The following is a 14737-nucleotide window of genomic DNA, read 5'->3' on the forward strand; positions in this document are numbered from 1 at the left end:
AGGCGCGAGGCACGAGCTGATCCATCAACCGATAACAGTCTGTAAAAGATGCAGCAAACGTTACTTAAAAACAAGGTATGTGCTCTTTTATATCTTAAAATAACACCTGTGCTTCACTTTATTTCATTACATATACTGCAGTGGCATTTGTTAATAGTAATACATGCATTTTACCAATGAAGCTTCCATCTCCAGAGCCCTGACAACATGTCCACTCTGGGTGTGTTGGGTTTATAGGTTTTACCACTAATCCGACAAGTTAGCTGAAAATACCGCTGTTAGTCCCAGTATTGTTCAGTGTTGCTTTTACAGGTAGTGTGGTCAGGGGCGATTGAATGTTTTTCTTTGTATCTCTTCTTCACCAATTAAAAATCAACAATGTTTCTTTTCTTTTAATCCACATTGTGCTTGTCTTCCACTGTGTATCCTGGAGCATCACGTCACTTTGCTATGTGTACGGAAGTGAACAATCACTGGAAACAAACACTTTTATAATTCTGCAAATACTGTTATCTGATTTTCTTCTTTACTGCTATCAGGGTCTTTTATCATCTGGTATTTCAATGTCCTACATAATTTGAATTGTATCTTTTTCCGTAATTCATTGCTCTCACAATAACTGCACTGTTGAGCTCTTGTCTATGTCCTCAGATGGGTCAATATTATTTTTGATGTTCTTAAGTTCTTTCCGGAATCTCTGCATCTCTAGGATTATTTCCATGTGAGTTAAATGAAGGAGTGTATTCACCGAGGGCTATGTTGGATCGAAAATTGACAAAAGCCCTTCTCACTTTCAGTGCCCTTCTATGTTTTCCCCCTGTGTGTTCACTGATGACTTTGTAGCTCTAATCGTCGACAAAAGCTCTTCACACATTCATTGCACTTGAATGGTTTTTCCCCTGTGTGTGTTCGTTGATGTCTTTGTAGGTCTGATAAGTGACTAAAGCACTTTGCACATTCACTGCACTTGAATGGTTTTTCCCCCGTGTGTGTTCGCTGATGTGTTTGAAGGTGTGATAAGTGATTAAAGCACTTTGCACATTTAAGAAAGAAGGAACTGTACATGGCGAAACCCTAACTAATAACCTGGAGATCAATCTGTCTACTACAAACCTTACTGATACACACAACCAAATTCTCAATAAAGGATTATCCTTCTGCCCAACTGTGTGTTCGCTGATGTCTTTGAAGGTGTGATAACGGACTAAAGCACTTTGCACACTTACTGCACTTGAATGGTTTTTCCCCCGTGTGTATTTGCTGATGTGTTTGAAGGTGTGATAAGTGATTAAAGCACTTTGCACATTCAAGAAAGAAGGAACTGTACATGGCGAAACCCTAACTAATAACCTGGTGATCAAACAGTCTACTACAAACCTTACTGATACACACAACCAAATTCTCAATAAAGGATTATCCTTCTGCCCAACTGTGTGTTCGCTGATGTCTTTGAAGGTGTGATAACTGACTAAAGCACTTTGCACATTTACTGCACTTGAATGGTTTTTCTACTGTGTGTGTTCGCTGATGTTTCCTTAATGCTGAAGAGTCGCAAAAACTACTGTCACATTCACTACAATGATAAGGTTTTTCCCCCCGTGTGTGTTCGCTGATGACTTTGGAGGTGTGATAAATGACTAAAGCTCTTCCCACATTCACTGCACTTGAAAGGTTTTTCCCCCGTGTGTGTTCGATTATGACGTTTTCGGTCTGATTTCCGACTAAAGGTCTTCCCACATTCATTGCATTTGAATGGTTTTTCCCCTGTGTGTATTCGCTGATGATCTTTTAGGTGTGATAAGTGACTAAAGCACTTTGCACATTCACTGCACTTGAATGGTTTTTCCCCTGTGTGAGTTCGCTGATGTTTCCTTAATGCTGAAGAGTCGCAAAAACTACTGTCACATTCACTACAATGATAAGGTTTTTCCCCTGTGTGTGTTCGCTGATGACTTTGGAGGTGTGATAAATGACTAAAGCTCTTCCCACATTCACTGCACTTGAATGGTTTTTCCCCCGTGTGTGTTCGATTATGATGTTTTCGGGTTGATATCTGACTAAAGGTCTTCCCACATTCACTGCACTTGAATGGTTTTTCCCCTGTGTGTATTCGCTGATGTGTTTGGAGGTTTGATAACTGACTAAAGCACTTTGCACATTCACTGCACTTGAACGGTTTTTCTCCTGTGTGTGTTCGCTGATGAACCCTTAATGCTGAAGAGTTGCGAAAACTACTGTCACATTCACTACAATGATAAGGTTTTTCCCCTGTGTGTGTTTGCTGATGACGTTTTCGGTCTGACATCTGACTAAAGCTCTTCCCACATTCATTGCATTTGAATGGTTTTTCCCCCGTGTGTGTTCGCTGATGACTTTGAAGTTGTGATAACTGACTAAAGCACTTTGCACATTCACTGCACTTGAACGGTTTTTCCCCCGTGTGTGTTCGTTGATGTGTTTGAAGGTGTAATAACAGACTAAAGCACTTTGCACATTCACTGCACTTGAACGGTTTTTCCCCCGTGTGTGTTCGCTGATGTCGTTGGAGGTGTGATAAGTGACTAAAGCTCTTTACACATTCATTGCACTTGAATGTTTTTTCTCCTGTGTACGTTTGCTGATGAAGCTGGAGTAGTGATGACAAACTAAAGCTCTTGCTGCATGTGTGTGATTCTTCTTTCTTGGATAGTGTCTGTGGGTCGGGTATATATTTGTCTATATCCCATGACTGCATTTCCTGATGGGCCGACATGGCTGATAAAACACTTGGCTTTTTCTCACACACTTTATATGTGTGCAGTATTTTCCACGTTTGATTTCTGTTTTAACAATAAAATGCGATAGCCACCAAATATTTGCCACACTCCGAATACGTAGAAGGTGTCTTTGTAGGCAATTGTGCCTTTAGATTGGATTATGGCAATGCACGCTTGCGGGTAAAGATGTATCTTCCTTCTGCCGGTGCAAATCGGGACAGTCTGTTGTATTGTAGATACAAGAACTCCTCTTTCCTTTACCCATCAGTTGTCCGGCTCCGCTCTGTTGTGCTCTTCTCTGGTTACTGTGGTTTGTCAGGAAAGAGTTTACAATTCACCTAGAGCACGGAATGATGGCTTGTCATTATCTTAGAAAACAGAGCACTGTGGTAATCACATCATACCGATCCGATGATCAAAGCTGGTGTTGGACACTTGTTTATACAGGAGGCGGTTTGTTATTGTTGTTGCCTTAATTTTCCAAAGGTCATTTCCTGGTCTTGTGGCGGGAAGGTGAACAGCTCAGCCTCTTACAATCACTGAACTGCCCTTGATGCTTCATCCGGGATCTGTCAGTGTGTGTTCAGGTTCCCCTGTCGCCGACTGCGCTGATGTTTTCCTGAATACTGGAGCTCATTATTTCTGCTATTATTGAAGATTTACAGCATTCGCTTCATTATTGATGGTCATTTCACACATTCGAGGCTTGTTTTCTGTTGGATGTAAAGATATTTAAAATTATTAAATGGAAACATAATGGAATGAGAATTCACAATGTTTAACTGGTTGTAAAAGACACTCCACACAATGCAGCGCAGCCCCCCCGCGAGGCTACGCTGCGTGGCGCGACAGTAAGGGAACAGGTGCGCACCATATTTTCAGAGATACGGCTCTCTCCTTTCCTTTGCGCCGGCACTGATTACAGAGGGCCTGCGTCAAGCATACACCTTAGCACCAGAGCGCTAGCGTGTGTGTGTCTGTGAGTCCAGCATGAGTTTTGTACAGCAAGGACACCCTTCCTGTACAAATTACTATGCCTCGACACGAGGGAAAGCTTTTACCAATTTGCATACGTGTTGCACAGTGCAGCACACATGCAAAGTCAGAAAAGGAAGAAGAAATGAAAGCATTTCTACTTCCTTGCACCTAGTTTTGTGGTTGCACAAGAACACCCATGCACCACCCTTGGCAGGCCCCCATGGCACAAAGTAATGCCAAACAATGCTATGCACAGTCTTACATTACTTTAACGTTATTTCCAGTGCTAAACAAGTTTAGCGCTGGAAAGTAAATTAGGAAAAAAGATTTTGCGCCATTTTGTGCCTCTTTTGTGACGCAAACACAGTGCAAAATCTTAGTATCGCTTTTGAAACTTAGCAAGGAATATTTCATCATACACAGATATTTAACTAAATGTTCTGTTGATCAGGTGACATTTTATTAATGTCTGGAAAAGAGATGATTTACCAATGTTTACAGAGTAACTGAGCAAAGTACGGGCACTCACGGAGCACCCAAGTGCTTGAGGTATAGCTTAAGATAGACGCACATGGTCAAGATTTCATTTAAACAACAATAGAGTTTAGAAAAAGAGATGGATCAGGCTGGGCTGTAAAATTTCCAGTAACTCTTTACGAAGTATACAACAAAAGTAACTCCATTTACACACTTTTTCTCATTCTTTCCGATTTACTTAAGATCATCTCAAATACCAACTCCTGTCTTTACCTTGCTGTTCATAAGTCACCTTTGACACTTTCAACAGCTCCCTTGGATCAAGCATTTCTGGTTTCTTCTAACCTGGAAGATTGAACGATTATTGTGAGTTGAGGGGGGTTTCCTATCGCCATAACATCTGTCCATCTCCCTGAAACTAGTGTAGCTTACAGCACCCGTTTCTGGCCCTGAAAGACAACTTACAAAAGCAAGTCTTTAGTTCTTCCTAAAGTAGATAAAGTTCTGTAAGATGCAGCTCCTTCTGGGGCTTTTGTGTAAAACAGAGCGAGGGGTTCAATGTAAGCCCCATCCTTTACATTATAAGCGCAGAGAAGGCAAACAAACGTTGATTCATATAATTTAATATTCAACGACATCAGTCATTTACTACTTATAGAGAATCCATCACAACCAATGATTTACCTGTGATATCCCCGCAGCAGATGTGTGCCTATTACTCTTTTTCCCCCCTTTTCGAACATTACATGGCATCTGGCATGACGTTGTCCTTTTGGGGTCCAGGATGCCATTTTGTGACTGGATGGGCATTTTGAAGAGTGGGAGCAGGTGTTAGTTATCCACAGGTGATACGGTTTCTACCTTTCCATATTTCTCATATTCAAGTTTACCTAATTTCCTGTCCTTCGGCCCCCCTACTGCCCTCTGCCTGCGCACTCACTCTGTGGGTTTCATCAGAAGTCAGATAACTGCCTCATACTCACAAGGCCATGGATCCCACTTCTACAACACTTATTGCAGACAAAGGGCCGAGTTAGGAGTTTGTCCAACAGATTATTGCCACAAAACTAGGGGTTGGGTAAAGAATTCCGCTCTGCCGGCCGAGCTCGCAAAGTTTTGCCCACTCCTGGTCCAAAAAACTCGATGCAGAACGGAGTTCTTTTCTCAAGCGGTTCGCCAATGGTAAGGTGGCGAGCGCTTGTGAGAAAAAATAGCACGCTGGACCTCCTCCTGGCGAGGTTTCTCATTGCGGGAGGTCCCGGCAGTTCGCGACCACTCGAGTGTTAAAATCTGCCATTCTTGTTGATGAAGCTGCCATTCGATTAGAATATCAATTAGAGCGGCAGAGGCAGCAGCGCCCTCTGGCGTGACGCGTAGTGCTGTTCGTGCTGATTTTACAGTGCGGGTTAAACTCCTGGCACTAAAAGTCAGTGAGCGCAGCGCAACTTAAACTCTGCCACTAGCGGAAGTCTGCAGAGTGTGGCGGAGATTCCCTAGCACTTTGTGGAATTCAGCGGAGTAAAACTCTGCAAAATACATCAAGGCATTATCAAAACGTGACAGATATCCTGTCTGCCTTATAATTGCCACAGGATGCAATGTATTTTTAATGGGGCGGGCAGGATACCTGTCACATTTCTGATGGAATAAACCATCCTCTGAAATATAAATCAGGCATTTGGTGTACATTGCGTGCAGTGTGGCTAGCTGGGCTTGAGGGATCTTGTGGTTTGTGGGTCTCTCACTGCGTTGAGGTCACCGCCAGGCGGAACCTCCGTCAGCTGTGCCTCGTGCAGATCTTCCTTCCAGGGTGGACTTCTGTCAGCTGTGCCTCGTGCAGATCTTCCTCCCAGGCAGAGTCTTCTGTCAGCTGTGCCTTCTGTAGATCTTCTTTCCAGACAAGGGCTTCTTTCCTCAATGATCAGTAGTTCAAAGGTCGGGTGAGGTAGAACTGGTCCAGGTCATCTTCTTTATTGCAGTTCTACTGGTCAAGCCACAGAGCTCGAGCTCTGAGAGGACGGAGAGTTTGGGTTTTCTGAGCTCCTTAGAGCATTGAGACAGTTCTACCGCATTCAGCACATACTACAAAACTCCAAGAGTCAACGCTACAAGTGCTGCTCCAAGGTTTAATTCAACCACTGAATCTGAACATGCCCTGGCAAATGCCAACTAGAGAATAAACATCCTGCCTGCACCAGCAGAGCGCTGAAAGCTTTTCAAGAACCTCGAGGTACATGGACTTTCTCTATCTGTCGTAACTGAAGATGTTAATTCTTGGTAACATCAATCCCCTTCGGACAAGGTTCTCTATTTTGCTATCAGAATGTAACTCATACTGCGCAGACACAAATCCTCTAGTCCGTATTGCATGAAGCTGGGTGGTTCTCACCCAAAAGAAGGGCCTCCACAAATTGCTGACATTTTCTTACACCCCCTGGACAGCTGTGGCAACACACAGACCAACTACACTCCCTCAGGGATCACCCGTCCATCTGCCAGGATCAAGACTCAGATCTTTCAACCTTCTCTGTTACCGTCTTTGGAACGGCCCGTCTCTGGGATTCGTGGAAGCTCCACACTCAGGGAGCTCAGAAATGCCTTTGTAAAACCATCTCATGAGAGTGGGAGAAAAGAACATGAAGTGACACGCACTGCACAGAAGTGTAAATAAATCTACCATTATCATTCCATGAACCATTGTCCTACTGCTGTTGTTTCGACATGGATGTTTTGGCGTATATCACAGCAGCTTCTTCGTTTAAATCCTTACTCAACAGTTTGTTTTGCATCATACCTACTTACCTATGTACTGTTTCTGACCCTACGACATCTCTGGCAGACATGTTGTGCTGTCTGTTGCTACATAACTAGGAAATAGATTGCTACTGCAGGGAGAGTGCAGTGTCCTTGCAGTCAGATGAACTTGATTGGGATAAAAGGTACCATCTGTGTTACAAAAGCTGCAACTATTAGAATATTAACACACCAAAAGCAGCGCAAATAATGCAATAACAGACCAGGTACTAGAAAAACGTGACGCAAACAATGCAATAACACAGGCCAGGAACAAGGAAAATCTGATGCAAACAATGCAATCACACAGGCCAGGCGTTGGGAGAATCTGATGTAAACAATACAATAACACAGGTCAGGCACTAGGAGAATCTGATGCAAACAATGCAATAACACGGGCTAGGCACGAGGAGAATCTGATGCACACAATGCAATAACACAGGCCAGGCACTAGATGAATCTGATGCAAACACTGCAATAACACAGGCCAGACACGAGGAAAACCTGATGCAAACAATGCAATAACACAGGCCAGGCACTGGGACAATCTGACGCAAACAATGCAATAACACAGAACAGGCACTATGAGAATCTGATGCAAACAGTGCAATAACACAGGCCAGGCACGAGGAGAATCTGATGCAAACAATGCAATAACACAGGCCAGGCACTGGGAGAATCTGACGCAAACAATGCAATAACACAGAACAGGCACTATGAGAATCTGATGCAAACAGTGCAATAACACAGGCCAGGCACAAGGAGAATCTGATGCAAACAATGCAATAACACAGGCCGGGCACTAGAAGAATCTGATGCAAACACTGCAATAACACAGGCCAGGCATTGGGAGAATCTGATGCAAACAATGCAATAACACAGGCCAGGCACTAGGAGAATCTGATGCAAACAATGCAATAACGCGTGCCAGGCACTAGGAGAATTTGATGCAAACAATATAATAACACAGACCAGGCACTAGGAGAATTTGATGCAAACAATATAATAACACAGGCCAGGCACTAGGAGAATCTAATGCAAACAATGCAATAACACAGGCCAGGCACTAGGAGAATTTGATGCAAACAATATAATAACACAGGCCAGGCACTAGGAGAATCTAATGCAAACAATGCAATAACACAGGCCAGGCACTAGGAGAATCTGATGCAGGTGAGCATGTAATACCTGGCAGGATCTAGTGCACTGTGTGGACAAGAGGGTGGAAGGGCAAAGACTAGTTTCATATGAACTGAAGCATGGGCAAAATTAGCAATATTTTAAGGAAGTATTACCAAATAGTAAATAATGCAGAGTCAGTTTTTTTTTTTTTTTGGGCCAGGTACGGGATATTACGTACCAAGGGGTGTCAGAGAGATTATAATCTTCCCTTCAAGGGTCATCTGCTTTACAAAGAATTTCAATACAAGGAGTGACTCTAAAAAGCAGCGGCGGGACATGCAGTGAGAGGAGAGAATGCAGAGTATCACTAACGTTATGGAAGAGCGCACAACTTTAGAGGCTACTTAGATACAGGGAGACACCTGAAATGGGCTCTGCACCTTACACGTACGCAGTACACGAAAGCGCCTTTACACACAGACCAATCATCCTAGGAGGGGCCGGGGGAGACATAACATCTAATCCTGATTTTACCACTTCACCTAAAGATGCTGGAAATAGACACCAAATGTTACTTCTCGACAGGGCCACCATACAGGTCCTTATCCTGGGATTGTAGTCCCTCGGCCTCTCCCTCACGGTCTCCACCACCCCACGTGTGCTTTACTGCACTAGGAAACTGTGCAACCAGGAGACTCTGTGTTTAACCCTGACCTACCAATTTGTGAAATAGTGCGCTTCAGGAATCACTAAGTAAAGTATGCCTCTCCCCCCATTTATGTGCAAGATCGGGGTATTTACAACCATCCTAAAGTTGTGAGTAAAACTGTGCTTTTAAAAATGGGCCCAGACTGTGGTGATGCGTCTTTTAAGTAAAGATTCCTTCCAGCGGCTCCTGGAATGTTGTTGTTGATGCGTTGCCAGCAGTGTTGCCGGCCGTTACGTTCCTGGTGCAGTTGGATGAGTGGTGAATAAATCTTACCCTTAGCCTACCGATGACACGAGAGTTTGATTACCACATAGACATTGCCTCTGGTGGGGGGGAGGGGTACACAGCACCCACTCTCATGGACTATTTACCAGAATGTAACGTGGCCAAGTAATAAAATTTGGAAAAAGTAGTTCTGCATTCATCAGACTTAAACTGTTTAGTACTAGGCAAATCCTACTCTTTCTGTGCCTCTGTCCCCTTATCTGACAATGTATGAACCTCGAAGGAGGCTGGATGGAAGCAATAAACATGAAAGGCACGTTCCCAACTCAAACCACCAGCATGGATTTCATTCACTCGTTCAGAGCCGCTTAACTGCAGGTCTCTGCACTTCATATCAGCATCTCTAAAGGCAAACACTGTCGAAGCAAAGGGAGGGGGAGAGCCCTATGACTCTTTAGAGCCTAGGCCGCTCACTAGAAAACGACAACGAAGGATTCAGGGGTCAAACAGGATAAACTGATCCAACTCAAATTTGAGGTCAACGTATTATTTATCACCTTAATGGTGCAAAAGTCACTCTGGAATGAAATCAACACTATTCGAATATTCAATGTTCGATTTATAATAGAGGCATTGCTGTGCTGCAATAAAAGAAATCAGCGGCAACAACAGCTATTCTCACAACAAAATGTACTTATTTCAAGTTTGGTTTGCATATTTTACAAGGAGGGGATAAAGCAACAACTGATAGACAACATTATAAAGCTTACCGACTTGCCTTATAAAGGTTACGGGTACTTTTAGAACAACACAAAGGTTAAGGAAAAGCCGAAGTATCAAGTTAGTTCATAACCCCTTATTAATAGTGACCACATAACCACCGTCTCCATGTAGGAGCGCCTATTTACAAAAGACCTGTTAATACGGTGAACGACTACAGAGCATCAAAGTGTGACTATGACATTGGTCTATCAAAACATTTGAATTCTGCGTTTGTTCTTCTCGTTAGGTGTTGATCCTGAAAGATATAGGCTGATGGGTTTCGGGCTTGTGCTATATGAACCCCTCAGGAATTTGCAGAACGAATGTCACCCAAACATCGCACCATGTTGAGGAGGTCATTGGGGTGAGAGTTGGTCGCTTAAAATGGAGCGCCACGATAAAAGAACTGTTTGAAGAAGCACTGGGTTACCAGCTTCCCAAAAGGGCATGTCCTCTGTTTAGATAGCTGTCCTGAGGGCTAGAGACCTGGGTGGGGCCATCAATGTAAGCAATGGCCCGGAGACGCCATGGCTAACTAGTAACTTCTGGGTCAGTTTGCTTGTTTGGTGGCGGCAAAGAATCATAGTATGCTGATATAATTCTTTTTAAGATTACTGTGAGGGTGTTATCAGTACTTATTTAATGCAGTATTTTCATGGGAACCTTAAAAAAAGGTTAACACTAGCTACAGTATGATTGCAGTTACTAAATATTTAACATCTGATAGCACAGTAAGAATTTACACGTTTTCTCTTTTTACAAATTATGCTTGACTGATCTTATACTCTGTGCAGTCCATCCTATAATTTGTGTAGCCTCTTTTATATTTTGTTTAATTCTTTCTTTAAACTATTGCCTTTCCTATATAAAGTGCTGTCTCTCAGGGGCAGACGTCACAGCACTGTAAAAATATACAAGTCACTATTCCCTAGTGCACCAACCAGGATTCAAATTAGCGACCCTCCAGTTTGAGACGCAGACATCAGAAATTATAACACTAAACCCAGTGCCCCAGGCGATGTGAATGGCATCTGAGTTGAGCCCATTTACATAAACGCAGGCCATAGGCTGTGTGTCCAGCAGCTTTATACATGATCTCAAACTCCCTGACATACCAAGCCGCCTACACATCTCGGTCATAAAAGGCTACTCCAGGGAGTCAAATGCCTTATCGGCATCAGTTGACTTCATGTTTGGGTTTACCCGATGCAGCACTGCAAATACCGTCCGTAGATGAACCGCTGTGGATTTATGTGGGACAAATCCCAACTGTACAGGGGAGACTATTTTCTCTATTAGGAAGGATAGCTGAGTCGCATCACCTCAGGCAGTAATTTATTATCACTGTTACGCAGTGGCAGAGGGCGATAAGATATACACTTACAGGGTTTCTTCCAGGCTTAGGGGGCACTGATATGACTGCATCACTTACAGATGCCAGTGACACACCGCCCTTCAATGCCTCGGCATAGACCTCCTGGATAGGCCGCACCTCCACTGCACCCCCGGCCCAGGAAAGGCCTCAACTCCTCTGCACCCCCTGAACAGGTCTCACCTCCTCAGCACAGTACAGGCCTCACCTCTTATGCACCCCCTGGACAGGTGTCAGGGTGCAGGAAAAAGGAATCAATGCTCTTCTTTGACTCGCAGTATCTGCCTTTGAACCGGCATTGCAAAAATCACCCGCTCGCAAAAAGGTCGCGGGTGATTATAGCGCCGAACTGGGCATTTTCCCCTGTACTACCAACAGGGAGGACCGCGGTGGAAGTTGACGGTCTAGTCCTGAGTTCCTGGACACGGGCGCAAGGTCTAGACCAGCTGTGAAGTGTGCCAGTTGATTTTAGAACCAAAGCACTTCACCAACGAATTTTCAGAGATTAGTCACGGTCTTTCTGTAGTCTAGTTAGATAGAAATAGTGCAATTTTATGCTAGGCTTAGGCGCATAGGTTAGAGCTCTTCGGTGCGTCGGTTAGTTAGTTCGGTAATTTAGAACTAGAGAGAAATACCAATTTAAAGTAAATAGGAAAACAGAAATATAAAGAGAAGAATTAATACTTACCCATTGAATACTTCAGTTCGTGATTTCTTCGTTGCTTGGTTGACGGCGGAGGCTCCAGAAGGTTTCTAAGGGAGAAGAAAGAAGAATTCAGAAGATAAGAAAGTAAGGCAGAGAGTGAATGAACGAATGAGTGAAAAAGAATAAATTAACTCACAGAGTTAAAGGGTGCTAAAATGTTGTTTATATTGCAGGTTACCAAAGAATAAAATACTTATATTGAAGAATAGATGAGGAGCAAAAGCCATAGGCACTCTGTGTAAGGAAATAGAGAGAGAGAGAGAGAGAGAGAGAGAGAGAGAGAGAGAGTAAGAAAGTGGAGAAGGAATTGAAGGACATCAGTAATGGTGTGCTTTTCTGTTACATCGATTTCCACTCATGCTTGCAGAGAGAGAGAGAGGGAGTAAGAAAGGCATAAAACAGAGTACAGCAGAAAGGAAGAAGTAAATTTGAAGAGCCAGAAGGTCAGGCAGTCTCTTCTCTGTCCCATTCCCCTTTCCCCCAGGTGGGTTCGCAAGGCCACTAGTTAACTCTTCAGTTGGTGGCTGGGCTGTGGGAAAACCAGTGGTGGAATTTGGAAAATCTCATTGTTCTGCTCCTTGGACTGTCGGCACTGTGAGTAACCACGACCCTTGACAGAGTGAAGTGCCCACGTCAATACTCACCCGAGCAGAATGGCTAAAGGGTTCAATTTAAAAAATGTAGGAAATATTCTTAAGGAGATTCAACAAGAGTTGATTGGAGTCAGGGGGAAAACTAAGGTAATCAAATTTGAAATGACCCAAATTTTCTTAACTCAGAGCTCATTGTACTTCATGTGTCGGCCCACTGTCTTCCAGATGCACAATATCGTATAGCTTTCATTTTGTCATATCTTGATTGTCGGAAGGAGGCACAGGCTACGAATAATGAATTACTGGAGTTGAGGCAAGGGAATCGAGAGCTTGTCACTTACCTGGCCCAATTTAACAAACTTGTTGTAGAAACTGAATGGCCGAAGGCCAAAAGGGCAGCCTTGTTCTATTGGTCTTTGAAAGATGACTTAAAGGATGCTTTGTCACAGATCCCAAATCGCCCTACAGACGTTTCAGCTTCGATTGATCTCGTTTTAGAGATAGACTATCGACAAAAGGAAAGAAGGGGTTAAAGACGGCACGAATTTCGGCCCAGTGCACCACGCTTTGACCGAATCAGAGCAGAGGTTGTCAAATCTGGTGATAAAGAACATGGAGTCGAACCTATGCAAATTGGAACTATTAGAGGCCCCCTTTCCAAAGAAGAGAAAGAAAAGCGTAGACAGAATAATCTATGGCTTTATTGTGGTATCAGTGGACATTTTGTAAAAAAGGAATGTCCCAAGAAGCCCAAAACCTTTAAGAAGGAAAACTCTCTGCACCACCAGTAGAAGGAGATGGGCTGGTGGTTGCTAACAAGGATACAACTCCAATTTCTCATCAAGTGGCTAATACTCTACAATCTTCCGCTCCACACCTCATTCTGACGATGACCCTAAGATTTCGAGACAGAGTTCTTTCAGGAGTAGCTGTGATGCTGGACTCCGGTGCTACGGGGACTTTTGTCACCTTAAATATGCCTCGAAAATTGGTCTGAGGCCTAAAAAGAGAAGTGAGGCAGTTAGGGCTGTTGAGGGTACAAATGTATCTTCCGGCCCAATAACCAGTCAGAGGCAAGTTGTGGAACTTGTCTCTGTCGAAGGTCAAAAGGAAGAGATTCAATTTAATTTGATAGATGCTCCGCAGTTTGGAATAATCCTGGGTTTCCCTTGCTTAACTGAACACAACCCAGCAATTAACTGGAGTGATCGAACTGTGAAGTTTAACTCAAGTTATTGTTTAGAGAATTGCTTCGGAGAAAAGGAAAAAGAGCAATATGGAAATCCAGCAGCTTTAATATGCGAGCAAAAGATGATGGTGTGTGAGGTAAACTGTGAGTCTTCCGGTAGAATATCAAGAGTTTGCTGAAGTTTTCAGTGAATTGGAATCAAAGAAGTTGCCCTCACATCGGCCGTATGACTGCAAAATTCGATTTGGAACCTGGATCTAACCTTCTTTGTAGCCAAATGTATGCGCTTACTGAAGCTGAAAACCGGCATCTTAAAGATTACATTCTGAAATACTTGGAAAACGGGTTCATGCGACCATCACAGTCCCCCGTTTCTTCACCGTTATTTTTCGTTCCGAAACGTGACGGAGATCTGAAAATGTGTATATATTATTGTGCCTTGAACTAGATTACAATAAAGAATCGTTATCCTCTTCCCCTGATTTCAGTTCTTCTAGATCAACTAAAAGATGCCAAAATCTGAAGTTAGATTTACAGGGGGTGTGCCGTTTAATTTGAATGAGAAGTGGAGACGAATGGACAACAACTTTCAGAACAAAGTATGGATTATATGAGTACCAAGTGATGCCCTACAGTTTGAGCAACGCTCCTGCAGCGTTCTAGTACTTCATTAATGATGTTCTGAAGGAGTTCATTGATCAATGCGCGATTGTTTACATCAAAAACATTTTGATTTATTCCTCATCAGAAGAACAGCAACAGGTCAAAAGAGTATTACATTGCCTGAAGGAAAACGAGCTTTATGTAAAACTTGAAAATTGCGCTTTTGGAGTGAAACCTGTGTATTTCTTGGGATTTGTAATTGCTCCAGAAGGTCTTACCATGGATGCTAAAAAGAATGAGGGGTTCTTAAATCGGCCTACTCCAACCTCTGTGAATGAAATACAGAGCTTCATCGGGTTTGCAAATTTCTATCGCAGATTCATTCGAGAATTTTCCCTGAAAGTACCTCCAATTACTAAATTGCTACAGAAAGGAGTACCTTACGGGGCAGA

General features: G+C 43.3%; 2 protein-coding genes across 2 annotated transcripts in view; one reads left to right on the forward strand and one right to left on the reverse strand.

The window, feature by feature from the left end:
- LOC144806014 (uncharacterized) overlaps window positions 1–14737 on the forward strand; it is a 239095-nt gene that overhangs the window by 45206 nt on the left and 179152 nt on the right. The window lies entirely within an intron of this gene.
- Window positions 86–14737, reverse strand: part of LOC144806029 (uncharacterized) — a 93654-nt gene continuing 79002 nt past the window's right edge. Inside the window, exon 3 of the mRNA XM_078672480.1 lies at window positions 86–2538. Coding sequence (XP_078528606.1) covers window positions 1574–2538 — 965 coding nt within the window. The 3' untranslated portion in view covers window positions 86–1573. The remainder of the gene's footprint in view (window positions 2539–14737) is intronic.

This window comes from Lissotriton helveticus, assembly GCF_964261635.1.
Source record: "Lissotriton helveticus chromosome 1_1 unlocalized genomic scaffold, aLisHel1.1 SUPER_1_unloc_4, whole genome shotgun sequence".
Taxonomy (NCBI): Eukaryota; Metazoa; Chordata; class Amphibia; order Caudata; family Salamandridae; genus Lissotriton; species Lissotriton helveticus.